Source organism: Crassostrea angulata, chromosome 8 (assembly GCF_025612915.1).
Source record: "Crassostrea angulata isolate pt1a10 chromosome 8, ASM2561291v2, whole genome shotgun sequence".
Lineage (NCBI taxonomy): Eukaryota > Metazoa > Mollusca > Bivalvia > Ostreida > Ostreidae > Magallana > Magallana angulata.
The window spans coordinates 40,567,017-40,589,549 of record NC_069118.1 but is presented as its reverse complement, the minus strand read 5'-3'; the positions used below and the strand labels follow the sequence as shown (position 1 = coordinate 40,589,549).

Sequence of the window (22,533 nt, the reverse complement as noted above, 5' to 3'; positions counted from 1 at the left end):
ATATTACTACATTTATCATTTTGTTTCAGTAATCAATTTTCTGTGAATTGAGCCAATATTGAAAGTTTCAAGACCGCTAAATATAAAGAATATTTGTCATGACACATGTATCACTTTGTAAGCGCTTTCCAAACGTTTTCTAAATTGTGGGTTTGAATACGTTGGACTATTAATGTTAAATATTAACTAGAATGATTGTTAACAACATGGAACATGCTCTCACACAATTAATTATACACCCTGTATATATTCTAAAGTGTTTTCTATTGATTATTTAATTTCCCTAGTATGTTCTTGTTGAAAGTTTGATTGCACTCTTCCATGGGAAGTATTAAAGGGTTAAAAACCCCTTCAAGTTATTACAGATCAAAACTTCACTCATTGCTTATTGACAAGTTTAGTATAGAGTTCAATCGAGTAGATGTGAATTATTTTTTACCGATAATGATGATTATGTTATAATTTTTGGCTGCAAACTCCGGTCAATTAATGCTGTCGAACTAAAATACAGTGGAAGTGTACTTTTTTGTGTTCTTTCATATGATAGTTTTGAAACATAATTTGACGACGTTGTATTGTTCAAAGTCAGTAAGTTCCTTTTTAAATATCTGCAGATTATAAGATTTGCGAACAAATTCGGGATAACAAGATGTACCGCTACAATGCTTTAAATACATAACCTTTTTGCAATTCGCAGCTTACAAAAATCTGGGCTCGTTTCAAACTGATTTACCGACATGGCTCAACTTATTTTGTTCAAAATAATTTGTAATGAAAACATTCCCCTTAAATTCACTACAGATGGTATCACATAATCTGTCCCCGCAATTCTTTTTAACACCATTATCAGCAGCGGTTGTGGTTTGTTTAAAAATAAAGATGACAACTCTTAACTCTTGATCTGCACAGGAATATCATTTGTCGGATAGTGTATTCAAGAAAAATTGTGTTACAAGTTAAGCTACAACACTGCAAATAGATTGTTTGTGGTAATAAGTACAAATCCCCCCCCCCCTCACACACACAAAATGGGTTAAAAATAAAGGTAATCAGTCAAAACTGAGCATGGGTTAGTGTATCGTAAATGAAAAGTGTTTTATATTTGAGGAACTAATGTTCTGTGGCATTTGCATTTGCAAATGAGTGTTTGTAAATGATATTTAAATGCACTTCAAACAATTGAGAATATTTTATCAGGTGCATACATGTATGTTCAACCGTAGAACATTCTCCAAAATGCAGTATATAGTTTTAACTTTTAATCAAATATTCAATATATGTACAGCGATACAGATCAATAAAGTATAGAACTAAATGAAATAAACACAGTATATATACATCCAATAATTTTGAAAAATATTTCAAAATTTCGAAGAGCAATTAACATTTACATGTACTATTTCAACTTATATTTCAATACATAGTACATACAGGTTTTTCAATACATAGATGACATTTCTTTGAAAGCCAAATCGATTATCTGATCAATTTTTCAATTTTATTATAAAAATGCAAAGTTCTGTGTTGGTGTGCATGTAGTATTTCGGTCTATGTTTCAAATATGTGGAAAGAACTTAAGTAGTTGTATTCTTTTTCTTTTTTCTTTTAATTTATTCTAAAAGATAAAGACTTTTACCAATATCATTACTTCACTTAAAAAGTATGTCAATTTTTTTATCCAAATGGTTTCGAGCCCCCCCCCCCCCCCTTTCCATTTTAGCAGACTTTCCCATTAAAATGCTTTAAAATGAATAAAAATAGTTAACCATTCATCTGAAGAAAACCGAAACACTTGGAATGGACGCGTAAATTCTGGCATATCAAGTTGAACTAAAAAATGTCAATGGGTAGGGCATTTGAACATTTGTGTATTACATTGATTCCTTTTGTTCAGGGAGGCAGAAAAAACTAATTCGTTGACGTAGCCGGACTTTTTGAATTAAAACATAATTTAATCTTTTCTCCTAGTAGTTGAGACTTTTCCATTATAGTATAAAATGCTTGCTATTGCTACTTCTCTAAAATGGTAAGACATGAAATTCACAGATTTTGACCTGTTGATTTAAATCCTTTAATGGAATAATTTACAGCTTTATTTAACGTATGGAAAAAGTCTTCTATGATCAGTTGGATTTTAATTGGTTTAATTTAATGATGTGTGGTATTAAATTTAAGGAAATACATTAGATCTTCGGCAAGACGGATATTAAAACCGTTGTACATTTAAATGCAATAATGACAACCGATTATAGACATGTTTGCCCTTTTGGATATTCCAGTATAGAAAGTCGCCGAACTCATGGTTAAGTTTGCAGTACAATATAAACTTACATATAAGTATGTACTGAAGTACTGACGGGAGTTGATTTTATCGATTATCATTTATTTTAAAATCGACTTATCTTGCATGGCAATTAGTTTCTAGTCTGTATTTGAATTACGCACTTTTTTATTATATGAATTTCGAGAAACCCATATGAATCATGTTGTGTAATATTTAAAGATATATTTCAAACTAAGAATAAGTAATCGAAGCAGTTCCAAAAATGTTATGGATCCAAGAACTATTGATATCGAACTCTAGTCTTGTTCAACCAGACGCTCGGCTGTATCCGTTAATCTCCGAAGCAAGAGAGCCTTTCTACTTGTCGGAGATTTACGGCGTTTATTTGAAGGAAAAAAAAGTACCAATTAATTTCCCATAGAACTCAATGTTAACCTAAACCTAGCTACTTTGCTATATTACTTACAGACATATCTTTGGTAAAATCTGAAAGTTCACGCTAAGCACTAACTAAAATTACAAGAAATATATAAGGTCCCATGGCGTTTATAGGTCAAAATTGAACTTGTTTACAACTTACATTGATCCGCGGAAAATTAACCCAAGTCTCTAAAATGTCACCCACCTCCTACTTTAACCCCTCTAATTTCTTTACTTTCTGCAGTACTTCCTCATTCCATCATTTAATTTAAACACTGATAATTTTACTTTAAAATGATCATTATTTCAACAATTTAGCCAGCCAATCACCTAAGCCTTACCTTTTTCTGCTCGGCTCAATCTAGTATTAACACTGGCCTGATGTCAACATCCGGTGCATTGGTACTCTCATTCCTATATGAATGAGGCTATCTGATTAAACTCTGGCGTAGGAATACATGAGACGATAAAAATATCTTAGTTGTTAGTATTTTATTAAATCTGACTATTTTCAATGTGTTTATTGATAAGTTTCCTTGAAAAACAATGCTTCAGCATACGTTACTTTGAATTTTTCTATTAGTTTCAAGAACTAAGTCTTGTCAGTGGTGATGATTAGAGCTTAGGTACAAACACAGTTTCACTTTTGGTTTGCCAGAGTGACTGCATAGGAGAGTTAATTAAAATCAACTCCCAAAAATGAATTTATAAGGAGTCTCCCCCCCCCCCCCCCCCATTGTTTTGAAATTGACAAGATTAACCTCAGGACAACTCTTCTTTTAAAAAAGAATGCTGTTTAATCTACGCAATTCAGTAATACAAGTTCGGTGAATGATAATTGCATTACTTTATTCTTTAAAAACTGCTTGAAATGTGACTGATGTAACTTCTTGATCGATCGAAACGTTAGCATTAAAGTGAGCACAATTTCCTGGACTTACATGGGATGACCCAAGACTTCCTAGGTTTGAAGTCACTGTTGTAACTCTCGAATACATTGCAAATTAGTTGTTCAATTCTACATATACTTAAGCTGAATTATTCTTTGATTTCAAGGTTAATGTTAAACTCGCGAGATGATGTCAAATGTTCCGAGAGAGAACGTCAAAAAATTTAATGTTGTCCGGTAATACTTTAATGGAACATAAAACACGTTGTATTATAAGGTATAAACATGTAAAGATAACCTAAGAAGTTTTTTTGGCATTTTACAATTATATTATGTGTACTAATAATGCATGCATGTAACTAATTGTATTTGATTGGTTACTACGCTTAGGTTAATTTATGTTATTCACTCCCGGAAATGATCGCAATATTATACAATTATTATTGTTTTTAAGGTCAATACGACCTAGATACGCGAAAAGTACAATATTAACCGAGCCGGAGGCGAGGTTATTCTTTTACTTCGAGGGTAGCTTAATCATCGTATTGATCGAATAAACCCCAGCAATTATTATTTTATTATATGATTTTTAATCTGGGTGTTATCAAGCGAAGATTTTACTTTAAAACAAATTGAGAAACGCGATATTTCATTGGACGATCTATCTTTAGTCTAATGTAGAGAAACATCAAATGTTATATTGACCTCCTAGGTCACGTGCAGGTGAATATAACGTTCTGATTTTATTAAATAGTTGGATATGAGCCAATCAGAAAGCTAGAAATTAGCCAATTATATCATAAAAACCATTCTTATAAATGTAAATTGTTTCCCTATGAAAAATGTTTACGGAAAAAAAATCACTTTGACATGTGTTGAATTCGTATTGTTTTGTCAACAGGAAATTGTTTTTATTTTGGAAAAGTAACAGTTAATTTATATGGTATTTTCATATTCCTGACATGGTCATGTTGATTTTCATGATTTTTGTTGCTGAAACCTATGCCACTCTGTGCCAAGAGAAAGAGTAAGATTTTTTGTTTTGTGCTATCATCATCGTCATCGTTGCTGTAATACGCAATGTCACATACTTACTTTAAGGTGTGGCGTTTTGAAATATGCATCTGTAATAATAGCTGAGAAGTTGATTGTTGATTTCGATCATTTTCCTTTGACAAACGATTATATAACAAAGACTGTAAAGTTTTGAACTTTGGGATGTTTCAGATACATTAATTAGATTAAAAGAGATATTTCAATGTACATTTTAAACTTGGTACATGTGTATCTTTGTAATTAAGTAAAAACATTTTTCAGATACAATAACTGTTGTGTAGACTATGAATGGGACGAAATTTTGGGAAACTGTACACGTAAGCTTATTTTTTAAAACAAAGGGTGCAATATCTATATTGAAAAAAAACTTACATATTCCATGCACAGTTTTTAAATATCTTTGACACTTTCAAACTATAAAAAACACACAACAGGACGGGATAAAGTCATGCAGATGGTTGTAGAAGTGCATTAAACAAAGTTTTAACCTATGTTCTTATTTTTTCCTATTTCAGGATGTAAGCCGGGGTTTTATCGAATAAATTGTAACAAAACCTGTCCGTATCCTCTTTTTGGTTATGGTTGCCAACAAATGTGTAACTGTTCTAATGAAGTATGTGATTTTACAATAGGTTGTTCAAGTGAGTACAATGTCGAATTGCTTACTCAAAGTGGTCGAATGTGTTTGCATTGGATATTGTAGATTGTATTTAACGATAATGTTGGGGATAAAAGTAATAAATGATAGAAGAAGTTGAAAATGTCATACATAAGTAAGTTAATTATAGAATGTAATAGAAAACGGCAGGAATGTTAAGTTTACAAACCAAATAACTAGCTTTTAAGTACTCAGCAATTTGCTGAGATATTAGGAATGTACAGTTTGATGCTGTTAATTTACGTAAATATGTTTCTTCTTAATGTTTAAATATTTAAAAATCATGACATCATTTCATTAGAATGATTCTCTATATCTCTAGTATGTCAAATGCACTCAGTGGAATTGCATTTTAAGGCTATGAGCTGTCATAAGATAGTACTACCTGCACTAAAGTGATTGCCTATATATCTGAGGAATAGTCCAAAATTGATCATTAAGGGATACCATTTACCATTTACCATATACCATTTATTTATTTTTAGAAAAGCAGGTGGGCAATACACTTCTTGAATTTTTCTCACAATTATCAGTCTGTATAGTTAATAAATCAATAGTTCTAAAAGGAATTGCAAAGACATTTTTACCAATTTTGCCCCTTTTAACTGTATCAAAGAAGGCTTGTATCATCATTTACCACTTAATATATTTTCAATTTTTTTTGTAGGCTATATAAAAATGTATCTTAAAATGAAAGAAAAAAGATGCTTATAATGTTCACACTTTTTAATAGAAGACGAAACAACAAATGAAGTTTACGCGAAAGATGATGTGAGAGACTACAGAGCTACTCCTTTCAACATCTTATCTTCATTTACGATGGACAATATGAGTAATCTGACTCTTAATATAGAAAATTCAAAGGATATTGTTTCCCTGGAACGGTTTAGAACCTGGTTTAACTCAAATAGCATGTCCATAACGATGATATGCATAGTTGTTTTAGTTTTGATAGCACTGTTGATTATTTTTATACGCAAAATGATACACAAAAGAAATTCTCAAAAGCATAGTTACTGAGTATCAATGTCCGAATGACAGATTATCAGAACCAGTTAATTAGGAAGTAATCTCAAATATAGTAGTTTAATACAATGTAAAGCGGTTTGCCTTTTTGAAATCTCAGCATAAAAAAGGCAAAATTTGGTTTAGTGCTAAACAATGGACACGGCAAGAGGCAAAATCGGCCCTGTAACAAAAATTTATAAAATTTCATACGGGATTCATTTGTTAAACAGTTTGTTTTTAATGAATATCTTTAATTTCATTTTATAGTCCCTCAAACATAGCATCGTTTTGGTATTTCAATGACGTTATGACGTACGTTCATAATTAATATTAACGTCAAAAATGACCCCAATGAAAACAATTATTATCAATATCGGCATCTTTTTTTAATTCATTTAGTATCTGTTAAATTTCATCTTCAATTTCATTTGAAAAAATTTATATATATTATAAAACGATAAGTGCGAAGAACATTTTAAAACTATTAGTAATTAAATCTATAATTTGTTAACTTTGCTGGGTTTTTTTAGTTAACTAATATTTTTTTTTCTTTTTGTCGTCTATTATTGGAATATGCGTTTTAAAAGTGAAGAGGTTCGTCGTAAATTATTGGATTTGGCGCTTTACAAGTGAAGATGGGTTCGCATCTTGTAACATTCAAATCCGCCGGACCCTCCAATCAAAAGGAAAAAGACAATTCAATTTACAAAATTAAAGAGAACTTTAATACTTTAATACAATCTTTATAATAGATAATAAGCGAATTAGAAATGGATCTATTGATCTTTTCTGTAGGGCAAAATATTGATTAAAAGCACTAAACATTTAAGAAAACCAATTAAGAAATGTAACATTGATAACATTCATTCATGTTTAACAGACGCAGCTCGTCCTAAGGAACGTTTCACTGTGTCACAGAGCATGTCTCAAATAATGAAGGAATGATTTAAAAGATGCACTGAAATGGAGTCAAGAAATGAAGTTTTTGACGTTCAATGGTATATGTCAATAAAAGAAACTTGCATTAATGCAAGCATACTTGAAAACAAACAATCATAAAAATGATTAATGATAATTAATTTAGAAACAAAGTTACAGAAATAATTGGATGCATAATAAGATTGATATTCCTCTGAATCATCAGTGTCCGATTCGTCAATTATTGGAATCCTTGAAACGTCCTCGATTGTATCTGCCCAGTTTGGAATGCCCTTGAGCGGGCTGGCTTCATGTCGCATATAAGAAATATGCCATATTACACTTATAATGTAAGCACACATGCCCGCCACTCTACTTCCGTTACTACATGTGCAATACCACCCTTCAACAATACTGTCGCTGTACTTGATCCATATCTTGTAGCGTTTAGCAGAGATGTGGCAACTTTATATTTTTGCAGAAAGGATCATTGGTACGTCACTGCTTACAAGAATGTCATAACTTCCATCATGACTACAATGTTCTTGGGTGTAAGAGCGGGCCAATTTAACCTGGTACATTGTATACACCAAGAGTCAGCTCCCTGATTTCATCCTCACTCAGTCAAGGGAATGACGGACATGCCTCTTATGCGTCGAATGGAGTCCATTTATTTGATCTCCGATCTAGTTCTGTAATATTCAGAAATTGTATACTAGTAATTGAACTATTTTTGTTGGGCAAATTTGAAATTTCAGATTAAATATCACATAGTATGATGTCTGAAAATACTAACATTGGTCAATTATGAGCGTTTGAAGTTCATTTGATGACCTTGCCAACACTTTTTGCTGCTACCTCAATATCTTTTACAAAAGTTCTGCAGCTAAGAGGTGGCCTGAATTTCTTGCATAATGCACAAATGATTTGGGCATCATCTCCAATATTTGGGGTGTGCGTGTTTGGGGGAGTTTTATCAAGCAGTCTTCAGTCTGCTATTCGTCGATTCGACCATCCATCTGATATGTCATTAATTTATTGATGATGATATTAAAACGAGTCAAATTATATGTTTATTCATATTAAGTAAAAAAAAGATAACCGTTAAGTTTTAATCACCTTTGTTACAAGCTTCGAACACTTGGCATCTTTGGTCTACAGCTGCGTGGCCCCTTTATGAAGGAACGTGGGCATCTCCATAGTTATACCAAGTTCATTTAGTATTTCACCCGAGTCCTTAAAAACCGGGAGGCTGTCCACAAAGAAGATATCCCCTTCTCTGACCAACTCTTTAATTTGTTCAGCATTTGACCTAATCATGTAATTGAGTAAGTTTGCCTCGCTGTTCTTCGAATCGCCTAGATATACGGCCATAGCACCGAAACAATGTACCCAGTAGGTGTAACGACCATCATAAGCTTCACCGAAGGCCTGTGTTTGTGTAGGCTGTAGGATCGTCTCGAAAATGAAAAGTTCCTACTTTTCTGCACATATATATAAATTCCGTCGAGAATAAGTTCTCTGTCATTGTCCTGGTAAACAGTTCCTTGGTCAGCGGTCGAGTGTGACTCTCTATCACCTACTCTCTGTGAATGTGGGGAAATCCTTAAAATTATGGAACGAATCTTGACTTCAAATCTTTTGTAGCCGATTTAAGTGCTTTTCTTACCTATTAAAGTTAGAAAATGCAGTTCAATAAATCAAAGTTCAAATGAACAGTTTATTAAATAGAAATGTCTTATGAACACATTAATATGAAAAAAACTTTAAGTCAATACCTACTGTTTTTTCAATGCAAAAAGCGTTGCGAGAAGGTTGTTGCTCAATCCACATCAAAGTTTAATCAAGATAACGGCTATACATGTGCTTACACTTCTTGTTGTTGTTTCTCGAAGATTGAAGCAATCGAAGTAAGTCATCAAAATATCAAACTCTGTCTTTGAGATGCCTGTGAGGGTAAAGTAGTCTTTATATGTTAAAGCATGTGTGTGGTAAAAATCAAGTCTATAATTTGTTCCTTTAATCACAATTGACCTACCATTTTCCAACAGAAGTTTGATGTTTGTCTTGCTCAAGACTTCATTGCTGACTGGTTTTATTTTATCTAATGCATCGTCCATAAACTGTTTGCCGTCTAAACGAACAGGGCAGCACCTAACTCCCGCTGGAACAAAAATGGTTCTACGTATATACAAGTCGAAACGTGGAGTTGGTAGAACAGTGATAATTTTCGGCCAATGCCTTTTACACACAAAGCAAAATGCATGGCTTTTACTGGTTGTTGGTCAAGGGTAACAGATGACGGACTAGAGGAGGACTGATGTATGGTTCTGGCTCTTTTTATTGGAGGTTCGTAATCATCTTGAGTCTAATACACTGAAAAGCATTCCAAATTTGTTAACTTGTTTTCTTTTTTGAGCATTTTAATCTACATTTAGAACAACGAAAATCGCATCTTGTGCCAATACACAAAAGCGTCCCTCTAAAAGTCTTAAATGTTCTGCTTTGATAGCAACTCTTTCAGAAGGAATCGTGCAATGCTTGCAAAGACAACATGTATATGACTTTGGACAATCTCCAGGCATTTTTGCATCTAAAAACGATTAGTTTTTATACTATGAAAAATTGACAATAATAAACCGTGAACCATCTCAAAAATCAATTAAACGAAATATAAATTCAGAGCAGAACAACCCGGACCTCCAAATAGATAGATATAGGAACAGGTGGCTAGGAGGTGTGAGCATCCTCCGCTGACCGGTCTCACCCACCGTGTGCCCAATGTAATATTGGTAAAAAATGTCATTATTGGAGAAAATGTCGTAATTTGGAGAAAATTTCATACTCGGGAAAAACGGAGAAAAAATCCGTGGACAATTCGGTATTCAATTATTAATATAGAGCAGAGCAATCACGGACCTCTGGAACGCCTTAGAGGCAGGGTCAGGTGCCTAGGAGGAGTAAGCAACCTCTGCTGACCGGTCACACCCATATAGTGTATGGGCTTCCGATGAGGGAGATTTTAACTATAATACTATTACTCTACTGTTTCTCTTTGTTACATCCCGTTTTAGTAATCATCCTAATGATTTTTTTGATATTCATAAAATTTTATAAAAAAAATATCTTAAAACTGACAACTTTTATTAATGTGGTTTATTATAATATGATGTAGGGGAAGAATCATCAATCAGGAGTCGGAATTAAATGACTTAAAATTCATTCTGACTAGCTTTAAAAATGATGTAAATTTGTGACGCATAATTGAACTAATAATTGAAGTGTTTACTTTCTACAATTCACTTTTTTATTCCTCTAAAACAACGAGGAATATTTTGATGTTCCAAGTCTTGAAAGTTTAATATCATATGACATATCTTTTAAGCGAAAAATTGCTCGAGACATAGGAAAAAGGAAACGTGTTCAAGATTTGATTAAAAATAAAATGTTCACCTCTAAAAGGAAGCAGAGAGATTGATTCCTAAAACAGAGTATTACATCTTAAAACTGATAAATATAACAAGATAACTATGTGATTTTCATGACTAATTAAATTAACCCAAAGAGCGGGGAAGATCCAAAAAGCATCAGAATTGATGCAAATAGTGACTATAATGAACAGTTTCCGCATGGATATTACATTAACTTTGTTTCCGGAAAAGATATTTACTTCAAGTGTTATTGAGTTGTACATTACTACATCAGCAGTAAAACAGGTATCAATTCTAATATACAAAATGCTAAAGTAGCTTGCCCAATCTATATGTTCTTTGATGTGTGAAAAGAACCCTACTTGTGGGAAAGAGATCAGAAAGAGGGCGGAACAAACTGACGTTATTTAACAGACCTAGAGTTATTGCCCACAAAATAACATGTTTTTGATACGGTAATTTTCACTAAATTTTCGGAAATTGATGTCAACAGATAAATATGAGACTCTATTCCACATAATGTTATGTCGATGACCTCCGACAAACAGCTCAGTGACAGCTGCCAGCTGCCAGGCCAGTCTTTGTCTATCGGTATAAACATTTCCTTCCCCATTCTATCGTCCCTTACAGACACTTGGAAATATAGAATGTGCTTTCCCTAGAGTAGCTTCATCCATGTCTCAGACATGCAATGCATGTATCTATATTTAACTGTGTCGAGCATGAGTCAATTAATTTTCATTCATCTGCTCGATAACCTGAAAACAAACGACAAGAAAACCGAACAACAGAAGAAAACAAAAAACAAAAAACAAAACAAACAAAACCATACATTGTGCCAAAATATCATTCATCAAATGCTTATTTACAGAGCAAATTCACTTATCTAAAATTAAGATAGGAGAAGATTCGAACACATTGGTACCAATGCAGAAAAAAAGTGGTTTTAATTTACTCTAATAAAGCAAAACACCACTTTAATGTTAGAAATGTAAGTGCATCACAAATTTAATGCTCCACAATTTCTGTGTTACAAAGATCGATGTTTATTTCAACTTTTTTTTATTTGTATACCTTTACTTTGTTAACAATGATCGCTTTGTTAAACTGTGTCCAAACTAATAAAGTAAAATGTTTACAACTGAAAATAATTGCGGAAATAATAATGCTCCACTCTTTAAAATGATCATATTGGTATTAGCAGGAAATTAGTTTAGATTACAAAAATATGTATCAAACGTTCTGTTTATTGAAAGAGCGAACATTCGGTTTGTAATTACAAAATAGTTAAATCAGGAATCGTTCATAACATGATTTTACGTACGTGTTCACAATCCCAATAAAAATGATCTGCTGAATGTTTGAATAATATTTTACAAAAACATCAGATTAGAAATAATAGAATACACTTTCAATATTCACACAAATATGAATTCTTATAATAATACTATTGTCGTTGTATTCCTGTAATTTATACATTTCGAAAGATTGTGTTGAATCATCTGGTGTTTAATTAAGTGCGTAAAAGACTGACATTTATAGAACTTGTTGTCCAATACAAATTGCCTTTCGGGGTTGAAATCTCATTTTGCAGAATTTTAGTAAGAAATGTTGCACGGATCACATGTAATTACTTTACGTTTTTCATAAACACTGGGCTTTCAGAATTCGAACGAAACAACAATTGGTTTTTATATTTCTTCTGAACGAATACCAAAAAAAAGATTTGTACATAATCACAAAGGCGAAAATGTAATAAATATAAATTAAAATATGAACAAATGAACGTGAGTGCTCTCAACTGTAAAACACGTAAGGCGTTATTTAGCACAATTGCAATCATTTAAATAAAAGATCTCGATCAGCAAAAAAAGACAAGGAAAACTTTATGAAAGCGTCTAAAGAACGACTGTACTTTATACTACATAGTTTAATTGAACAAACTTTTTTAAATAAAAAAAAACTAAACTGTATCATATAGATGGCCAACGTTATGTACATATAAGCATACATTTTCACATGTATGCATATCTTAAAAAACTTGAATGAAATATTAAAGGAACCTTAAGCTGATATCCTGACAAAATTGCAACATCTCTAATACTTTTATGAATTACTTACCAACTATGATTTCTGATCTAATTGATTCTAAACACCAACATGATACTCACTCAATACGTACTTCCTCCTGTTATGGAGAAATCTAATCTGAAGCAATTAGATATTACGTTGAAAACGGAAACTTTCATTAATGAAATGCTTTACTATGTGATATTTTGATTGAGCGCAGCAAGAGCTATAAATGATTGTTTTCATTGTCAACTAATCTTGTCAAAATTCCAAAAAAGAAGTATCTCTTTTTTAAAAAGGATAATCTCTAACCCAATCCAGGGGTTACACTCTTGTTTCCAACCACCTCATACCCTTTTATAAGCATCATTAAAGTAAAGCCCCATTGCATAAGAATATTTAAATGTGTTGTCATGGTGACATGCTGCATTATTGGTATTAGGTGAGCTAAAATAATTGGATATTTGCTTCCGATTGTCCATAAGACTCAAAGATATTTCAATGCATAACAAATTGTCTCTCTTCACTCCTGCCGATGTTTTTTTCCCCCACTTTGTATATCCCGTTCTACATTACAATGGAAATGTATGTTTGAATAGATATGACAGCTTCATATTGCAAATGTTCATCATCCTCTTATCTAAACCTTAAATAAATCATACAACTATGTATTGGGTGGGAATCGCAGTCTATACTAAACGGCGTAGTGCTTGTGTTCGTAACTTAAAGTGTAATGCATTTATCAGAGGGAACATGCTTAATCCACCTGTGCATTTAAACGCGGGAATATAACGAGTTTAATTTGATGTTATATTTATAATACGTCTTTGATTTCTTTACTTTTCTTTACAACGCGAATGAAAAGGAAGCACGAGCAAGCAGAGTATATTTATATACTGTCAAACTGTTGGTATTGCAGGTACATGTACTTATAACTTCAATACTAGGACTGGATACTTTAGTAATATTCACATTTATACCAAATTACTTGATATCGTGAAATATGAATCATTGTGTATTAGAAACTTATTTTCTGAGTATTGAGTAAGTAATGATCGTTTTAGTACTATTGAAACTATTAATGATTATATCAGCCCGAACATTTGCAACCGTTATATAATAACGGTAATTTGTTTTAATATAAAGGTTTGTTGACGTTGCAAAAAAAAAAAACCCAAAACAACAAATACCCAAGGAAAATTAAAACAAACAAACAAAAACTTCGAATGTCAGAAAACATTAAATCAGTGTTTTCCCCTCTACACACATGTTGTAATATTATGCAAAGTTTTAGTAATTGTAAAGCATTTCCTGCTGATTGAAATATTTTCCCTGTACTTTTGTAGGACGTATTAGACTATATTCTGAAATAAATTCATGTAGATTTATAGATAAGTCTTTATGCTATTGCGTTTTCAATTTTTCCTCGTTTCTAATTAACAAAATGTAAAATATAGTGCTAGTGCAGTAGACTTGAAGAAAAAGTTGACTGTAACAACATGGGAGTACGTTTGGACTATTGGTTTTCCATTAATGTTTCAATCTTGATAATTCTGACATTAACATTGACCGAAACCAGCTGCGATAGCAAGAAAGGGTAAGTTGTAATTCAGTTCAACAAATAATTGTTTTTAAACTCAAAGGTAATGTAAAACAATATTTAACAATATAAAAGAATATGTAGACATTCATGTATAATTTGTCAACCTTCAAATGGTACAATGACCACGAACGATTGTTTAAGTTTTGTTATGTTGATAGTTCATTCATATTTCATAATAACAGTTAGTTTCGAAAATTTCTTGGTTGATTGATTGCCTGATACATATATGTAATCATATTTTTCACAAGCTAGGAGGGATATTTAAGAACAGAAGCCGTTATTGGATACAGGGCATTTTACTCAAGACATTTAAGAGTATAAATGTATTGCAACTGACCGTCTACTGTGGTTTCATCAATATTCGTTGAATACCAATTTTCGTGGATTTCGTTCTTAAGTTGATCCACGAAATTAAATGTGCATTGAAGTTCAATTTCAACTAACATATTGTATTGATAGGATCATTGGCCACGAATTTACGTATCCTTGAAACTGTGGTTTTTAAAAAATCCACGAAAATTGGTACCCACGAAAATTAATGAAACCACAGTATTGTGTATAAATACGAAATGTCTATTGCACATATATTGAAATCTGCAAAGAAAATTAATGAAAAGAGAAATAAATTCAAATGGTGTTAAAATTTGTAGTGTTGGTTAAGAATCACAAGAATTTCCTCAACATTACCTGGGATATGTAAATATCCCACCCCGAGCTCTTTTTTGTATGTGGAACAACGTTTAGGACAAAGAATAACGAAGTGAAAAAATGCACTATTAGTAATGTGCAAAAGATTATAATTAATCAAAGACGGAAAGGTTACTATTTGGCAAATTCAAAAGTACTATTGCCTTTATTTGAGTTTTTTTTTTCATCGATGTATTAATCATTGTTAAAAGAAAATCAGATTGATCTGTTATGATGAGATTTTCATATATCATCACAAAATAATAATATCAGCGTCAAATATAGAATCCATTTGCATTTACTAGTTTTTGAAAAGTGTGTTAACCAATATTAGTGTTTCTCATTGGCAGAGATTTACAGGAGTACGTCAAAAACCCAGAACCTCAACATAAATACAAGTCTCCGTATCTAGTCAGCTTTTTCTGATCATAATTCAGCAACATTATATGGATACAAATCTGAAATTGGTTGAGATACTGGTATTGAAGAGACTCTGGAAAATACATTAAAGCATTATTATCCTAATTTGTTGAATAGAATATATCAAACATATTTTTTGAAATATGATAAAATTGAAGGAGGCATTGTTCATGACAATTCTACTTACATTACAGAAAATATGTTACTAACGTTTTCAAGGCAGTGTTATGCAAAATACATACCCGATAGTCTCATAATCGCTCTTTAAAGTTATGATTTCCTGTTGTTTTTTTATGACTTTTAATTACCTCGATTTTTTATGAAAATGTTAGCAGAAAGCTCAAATCATATCATACTTATTTATTACTGTATTGCACAAAAACCTGCTAATATGCTAAGTCTGCATGTAACTTTAACTTTTATAATTAATTAGATGTGAAAAAAATCATTATTTTTTGTCAGAATAAAAATGTCTCTTCTAAGGGATAAAAAGCAGTTCAACTTTTGTACAAGACAACAATAATTCAATTTTGCTTCAATTAAGGCTTCTTAACGACTTTTACAAGAAAAAGAAGGTCATTAGAATAAAATAAAAAAAAAAACATGATATTTTTTGTCATTTTAGTAGAAAATAACATTTTCGTTAAAAAAAATGCAGCATTAAAACTGCAGCTCATTTGGCTTGACAATACTTATCATTAATCCACAGAAAAACGCCATTTAAATGCTACCAAGAACCTGTTTGGAACGAAACCTCTAAAAACTGTTCAGGTAAGTTTCTTAAAAAAAAATGCATATATGTCAGATAGAACAAATTCTAACCGGTTTCTCATAACCGGTTACAAAAATAGTAATTGGTAAGTCGGATAAAATGAAAATGATATACATTTAAAGGAATTTCATTTCAATTTTGATTTTTAAATTCGAAGCTGTTCTCTAATCAAATTAATTTGGAGGCTGTTTAGGTCCCAGGACTGAGATCGTGGAAAGAAATGAGTCTGTATGTGTTATTGTTTTTTTATAACAACAAGTGCCTGTCTGTTTAACTTAACTTTTTGTTAATTGTCAATAAATGAAACAAGCACTTTTGAATCCGTTACAGCTACAGGTAAGGGTACGTTGAGCGTGTTTGAATTACCTTAAAGTTTTCATTTAACCTGGCATTATTCCATTACATAAAAAATGCAATTTTCTAAACAGGCACATGATGAATGAGATCTAAACATATACTTATTTTAAACGACGGTTTACATATAAACCTTGTCTTTGACAAAATTTGAATATTTTTTTTAAATTTAGAAGTTGAACAGACCATAAAATCATGACATGTGGAAAAATATTTATTGACTATTTGCTCGTTGTTGAAGATATGTTCTTAAAAAACAATCATCAAATGAAAATTCTATTTTAAATTTTTTTTGAGCTTTTTAATAACAAATACATAGAGTGTTTATATTGTTTTTATTGTGATTATTGTTAAATTTATTTAAAAGAAATAATACGTATATATAAAAAAATCTTCTTTTTTTATACAAGAAACGGTTAATTAATTGGAATGAATTGCGATGAACATGTACAAAATTCTGCAATAGGTTGCCATCCCCAAATTATCCCTTCTGGCATTTTAAAATTTACCTAATGATTCTATGATATGGAGCAAATGTATCATCTACCAACATGTATGAATATCATGAATAATATGCTTTTATCTTGTTATATTTTGAGGATGTAAGCCTGGGTATTATGGTAGTAATTGCAGTCAGTCTTGTAAGTATCCTACTTTTGGAGCTGGTTGTCAACAAATGTGCACCTGTCGTGAGAAACAATGTGATTTTTCGATTGGATGTTCAAGTAAGTTGGTTTGTCTGATGGCATTATAAAAGGAAATATATTATATTCATAAATTAAGAGTTCGACTCTTTTACTATTACAAGATCAGTTAAAATTCAATACAAACTAAGTTGGATAGTTATAGATTACCACTTATGTTCGTATACTGCAGATATGGTCTTTTGTTTTAGATAATAAAAAGATAAATAAAGTAAATGAAATGATTTTTGTTAGGTGATGCAAATTAAAAAAAAAATACTCACAATACGTCAAATGCAGGTAAACAAACTGGGACCATTAAATTTTACATATCTTAAGATTATTTTTTACATAGCTTATTATACTGACAACCAATAAGTCTAGTGTACAACACGACAAAAGCAAAAACAATGTGATATACTAAACATATACTTTCAACAGCTTCAATCATTTTTAGACAAGACAACGACCATGTACGTCATAGCCTCCCTTCTCATTTCAGCAATGGATAATAAAACTGTTAAGATGGATAAAAAGACTAGTGAAATGGATAATACGACTGCTGAGATGGATACCAAGACTTTTGAGATGGATAGTAAAACTGCTAAGATGGATACTAAGATTATTGAGATGGATAATAAGACTGTTGAGATAAGCCAATCTAAAGAAACCTTATTCCAGGGCACATTAGGTACACTGTTTAATACAAATAACATGTCAATAATGGTTGTTTCTGTAGTTGGCTTGATTTTGATAACACTTATGATTGTTTTTGCATGTAAACAGATACGTAAGAAATGTTCACAAAGGTGTATATTGAATTGTCATAATAAAGAAAATCTTCCAGATGACAGCATGCAAGAACCAGTACATTATGAAGAAATTTTGAATATTACAGTTTTATCTACGGTAGAAGGTCATGAATCAGTTCATCAATCTGACAATGGCTAACAAAAAAAATGTTTGAGTAGGTTTGTAAGCCATCAGTTTAAACAGAAAGCTTCAAACAAGATCATTTACATAACATGGTTCAAGTGTGTATTTTAGCGAGTTTTATAAAACCTAGATGTATGCATTTCCACTAGAATATGGCAAATGTTTTCTTGGTGATATTAGCTTTCAAATTATTCAACAAGAGGTTTGGTAAGAGCATCAATGAAAACATGTAAAAATCTTTATATGGCACGGTTTTCAAATAAAGATGATAGTAGTAATGACTTTTTAACTGTTATATGTATTCCTGGTTATTGTGAATGCAAAACTGTAACATAGAATAAAAATATTCTGCATGAAATTGAAACCATCTCAGTTAAATATATTAGTTAGTCTTAATTGCTTTAAATGACATATCAATTTTGTTCTTTCATTCTGTTTTAAATCCAGACTGTGTAATTGATTTGGAATATACGACTTGAAACATTAGAAAAAAACTTTTTATGAACGCATGATTAGAAATATTGAATATAATCAAGTAGCAGTTACAAGCTTTTAAATAATGCATTATGTAAAAATGTATGCGTGCAAACATTGAAAAAAATATGTCAGGGTGTACATTGTAAACAAAAGGAAAATGTAATACACTTGCATTTTGAATGGGACAATGTTGAAACATATGGAATATAAGTATTTTTGTCATTCAAAATACGATGGAAACATATTGTTTTGGGATTATTTCATGTACTAAGGTAAACAATCTAAATGTTTAAACCTGCTTATTACCTTTTTAGCTTACAGAACAGCTAAACAAAAGAATAAATGAAATTGAATATAGTATATGCAGTTATGTTAAATAATCTGCTTGATTTATGGATCAGTTCAACGTTATTTGAATGGAAATGTTGACTGCAACTTTAATTAAATCTCTGTAAATAATGTGATATGTTTTCTTATCGTTTTGTAAAATATCCCATTATTCTTTAATTACTTAAAAGAGATCTGTCTTTTAGTAGGACTGTCATAAAATGGAGAAGCAGCTCTGTAATGCTGAGCATGTGCCTCCAAATAAAGACAGCAAAGATTTTTTTTGTTATTTTTATCAACTAGTAAATGTAATAACTGGACAACTTTTATAGACAAAATATTATGATCAACTATAAATATGACTTTCAACACCTGTTTTTAAATTAGATTTAACACCCTGTGAGAAGTTTTATGTACTTACAAAATTTCTTGCTCTTTATGCACACGTTAAAAATAATAAACTTTTGTCGTTTTTTACCAGCTTAACTGTTCGCCTAAAAACGTCACTTTTTTCGATTCGCGATTGTTTTTTTTTGTTATAGTCAACGGACCTACAAATAAGATTAAAATAACTGAAATAGTGGAGACATTCATAGAATACTATTTCTAGCATGTCAGTACTAAACAAATATATTGACTGGTCAATCTACTTTGAACAGGTAAAAATTTGATAAATTGTTTCTCAATATAGCAATTTGTTATACCCTTGTTATACCCTTCTATATACAAAAAAGTCCAGCATGTTGATTGCTTGATTGTTACTTTTAAAAATCGACTGTTCAAAACGTTATTGAATTAGTAGTGGTATAACAAAACAGTTCTTGACTGGGGTCGAGGGCAACATTTGATCTGTCGTACCAGCTCACAAACTTTTCCCGTGGACTTTGGCTTTGGGCAACAGTTTGTGACCCGGTCCAACAGTCGCCTACTTACCCAGTCAACAACTGTATAATAATAAACCGTACAACTAAGTATAATAAAAATTTCATAATTCTTCTGGTTGACTTTCAATGAAAACTTAATGCTGTCATACGGCAGTAATATTCACACTCAAGTGTTTGCTCCTAAATTGAATCTTTCTTGCACCTGTGTTTATCAAGTGGAGGCCCTATATACAATATCTGTATTGGTTACATATATTTAACCCTAACGATATAACTCGTTAACAACCAGGATGAGATTTTTTTCCATTACTATGTCAGAATCTGTTTTTGTACGATTTAGAATTGCAATGTTTGTTTGTAGTGACATGTATGCGTATGTTTATAAAATGTAGGTGTAAATAAATTTAGATCAATCAATAAACAATTGACACTCTATAGAATGTATTTTCAGTATAATAATTATTTGTCTAGATTAATTAGAGAAAAGATAAATATATAGACGTATTTAAAATGTGGGTTTGTTATTACACGTATATCCGAATTTTGGACATTTGAATAAGGAGTTATGTAGAATTTTGCCAAGGACCCTATTCAACTTTGCGATATCCTGCTATTAGTGTGTACTAGATAACAAATATTGGATGACCTACAAGTATGTTATACCACACTTGATATTCTACATTGATCATTTTGTTTCAATAATCAATATTCTGAATTGAGCCAATATTGAAAGTTTTAAGACCGCTAAAAATAAAGAATATTTGTCATGACACATGTATCACTTCATAAAAGCTTTCCAAACGTTTTCTAATTTGGGTTTTTGAAGACTTTGGACTAGTCATGTTAAACATTAGATAGAATGAGTGTTAACAACTTGGAACATGCTCTCACACAATCATTAATAAAAATTGATAATACACCTTGTATATATTCTAAAGTTTTTTATGCTGATTTAATTAATTTCCCTAATATGTTTTTGTTTAAAGTCTAATTGCACCATTACCATGAGAAGTATTGTATGGTAAAAAAACTCTTCAAGTTATAACAGATCATCGAAACCTCATTCGTTGCTTATTGACAATTCTATGATAGAGTTCAATTAAGTAGAAATGAAAAATTACCAATATTGATAATAAAAAAAATAAAACAAAATTGTTGGCAACAAACACCGGTAAATTAAAGCAGCGATTTGGGTAAAATACAGTGTAAGTGCATTTTTGTGTTCTTTCATATTATAGCTTTGCTACACAATTTGACGAAGTTCTGTTCAAAGTCAAGAAGTTCCTTTTTATCTATCTTCAGATTAAAAGCTTTGCGAAAAAAATTCGGGATAACAAGATGTACAGCTACAATGCTTGAAATACATTACCCTTGCAATTCGCAGCTTACAAAAATCTGGGCTAGTTTCGAACTGATTTACCGACATGGCTCAACTTATTTTGTTCAATATGATTTGTAATGAAAACATTCCTCTTAAATTCACTACAGAAGGTTTCTCATAATCTGTACCCGCAATTCTTTATAACACCATTATCAGCATCGTTAAGTGAGTTATGGTTTGTTTAAATATAAAAATGACAACTCATTACTCTTGAGTTGTCATTTGTCACTGTTTGAGGTCGGTTAGTGTATTCATGAGAAAATGTGTTGCTAGTTAAGCTACAACATATAAGTTGTAAAATAAATAAGTTTTTTTTCCCACAAAATGGGTAAAAATTAAAACTAATCAGTCACAATTGAGCACGGATTTGTGCATCGTAAATGAAAAGTGTTTTTTATTTGAGGAACTAAAGTTCTGTGCCATTTTCACTGGCAAATGAGTGTTGGTAAAATGATATTAAAATGCACTTCGAACGATTGAGAATATTTTATTAGGTGCATATGTTAAAACGTAGAATATTCTCCAATATTTAGTATATACTTTTAACTATTTATCAAATATTGAATATATATACAGTGATACAGGTCAATAAAGTATAGAACTAATTTAGATAAACACAGTATGTATATATCCAAGAATTTTGAGGAATATTTCAAAATTTCGGAGAGCAATTAACATTTACTATTTCAACTTCGAATATGGAACGTTATTTCAATACATAGAAGACATTTCTTTGAAAGACAAATCTATTATCTGATCAATTTTTATTATAAAAACTCAAAGTTATCTGCTGATGTGCATGAAGTGTTTATAACAAGTAGAGTTTTCTTTCACATCTCTGGAAAGACTTTAAGTAGTTTGTATTCTTTTTTTTTTTTTTTTTTTTTTAATTCTAAAAGATAGAGACTTTTACCAATATCCTTAGTTCACTTAAAAAGTAAGTCAATTATTTTATCCAAATGGTTCCGAGCCCCCCCCCCCCCCGCCTCCCCTTCCCCATTTTAGCAGACATGGTCATTGAAATTTTTTAAAAATGAATGAAAATAGTTAACCATTCATCTGAAAAAAAAAAAAAAACACTTGGAATGGACGCGTAAATTCTGGCCTATCAAGTTGAATTAAAACATTTCAATGGTCAGGGCACTTGAACATGTGTGTTTTACATTGATTCCTTTTGATTAAGGAGACAGAAAAACTATTTCGTTGACGTAACCGGACTTCTTGAATCGTAACATAATTTATCCTTTTCTCATAGTAATTGAGACTTTACCATTA

General features: G+C 31.3%; 1 protein-coding gene and 1 long non-coding RNA gene across 2 annotated transcripts; both read left to right on the top strand.

The window, feature by feature from the left end:
- The first annotated feature begins 4,555 nt into the window (after positions 1-4,555).
- On the top strand, positions 4,556-6,327 carry LOC128158553 (multiple epidermal growth factor-like domains protein 10). The gene is made up of 4 exons (XM_052821429.1): positions 4,556-4,620; positions 4,911-4,966; positions 5,165-5,290; positions 6,041-6,327. Exons 1-4 carry the CDS (start codon positions 4,556-4,558, stop codon positions 6,325-6,327), a joined length of 534 nt encoding a protein of 177 aa, XP_052677389.1.
- Positions 6,328-16,151: 9,824 nt separating this feature from the next.
- Positions 16,152-20,235, top strand: LOC128160366 (uncharacterized). Its single transcript, XR_008240275.1, has 3 exons — positions 16,152-16,215; positions 17,170-17,295; positions 17,756-20,235. It is a non-coding gene; the product is annotated as an uncharacterized LOC128160366 (long non-coding RNA).
- The last annotated feature ends 2,298 nt before the right edge of the window (positions 20,236-22,533 follow it).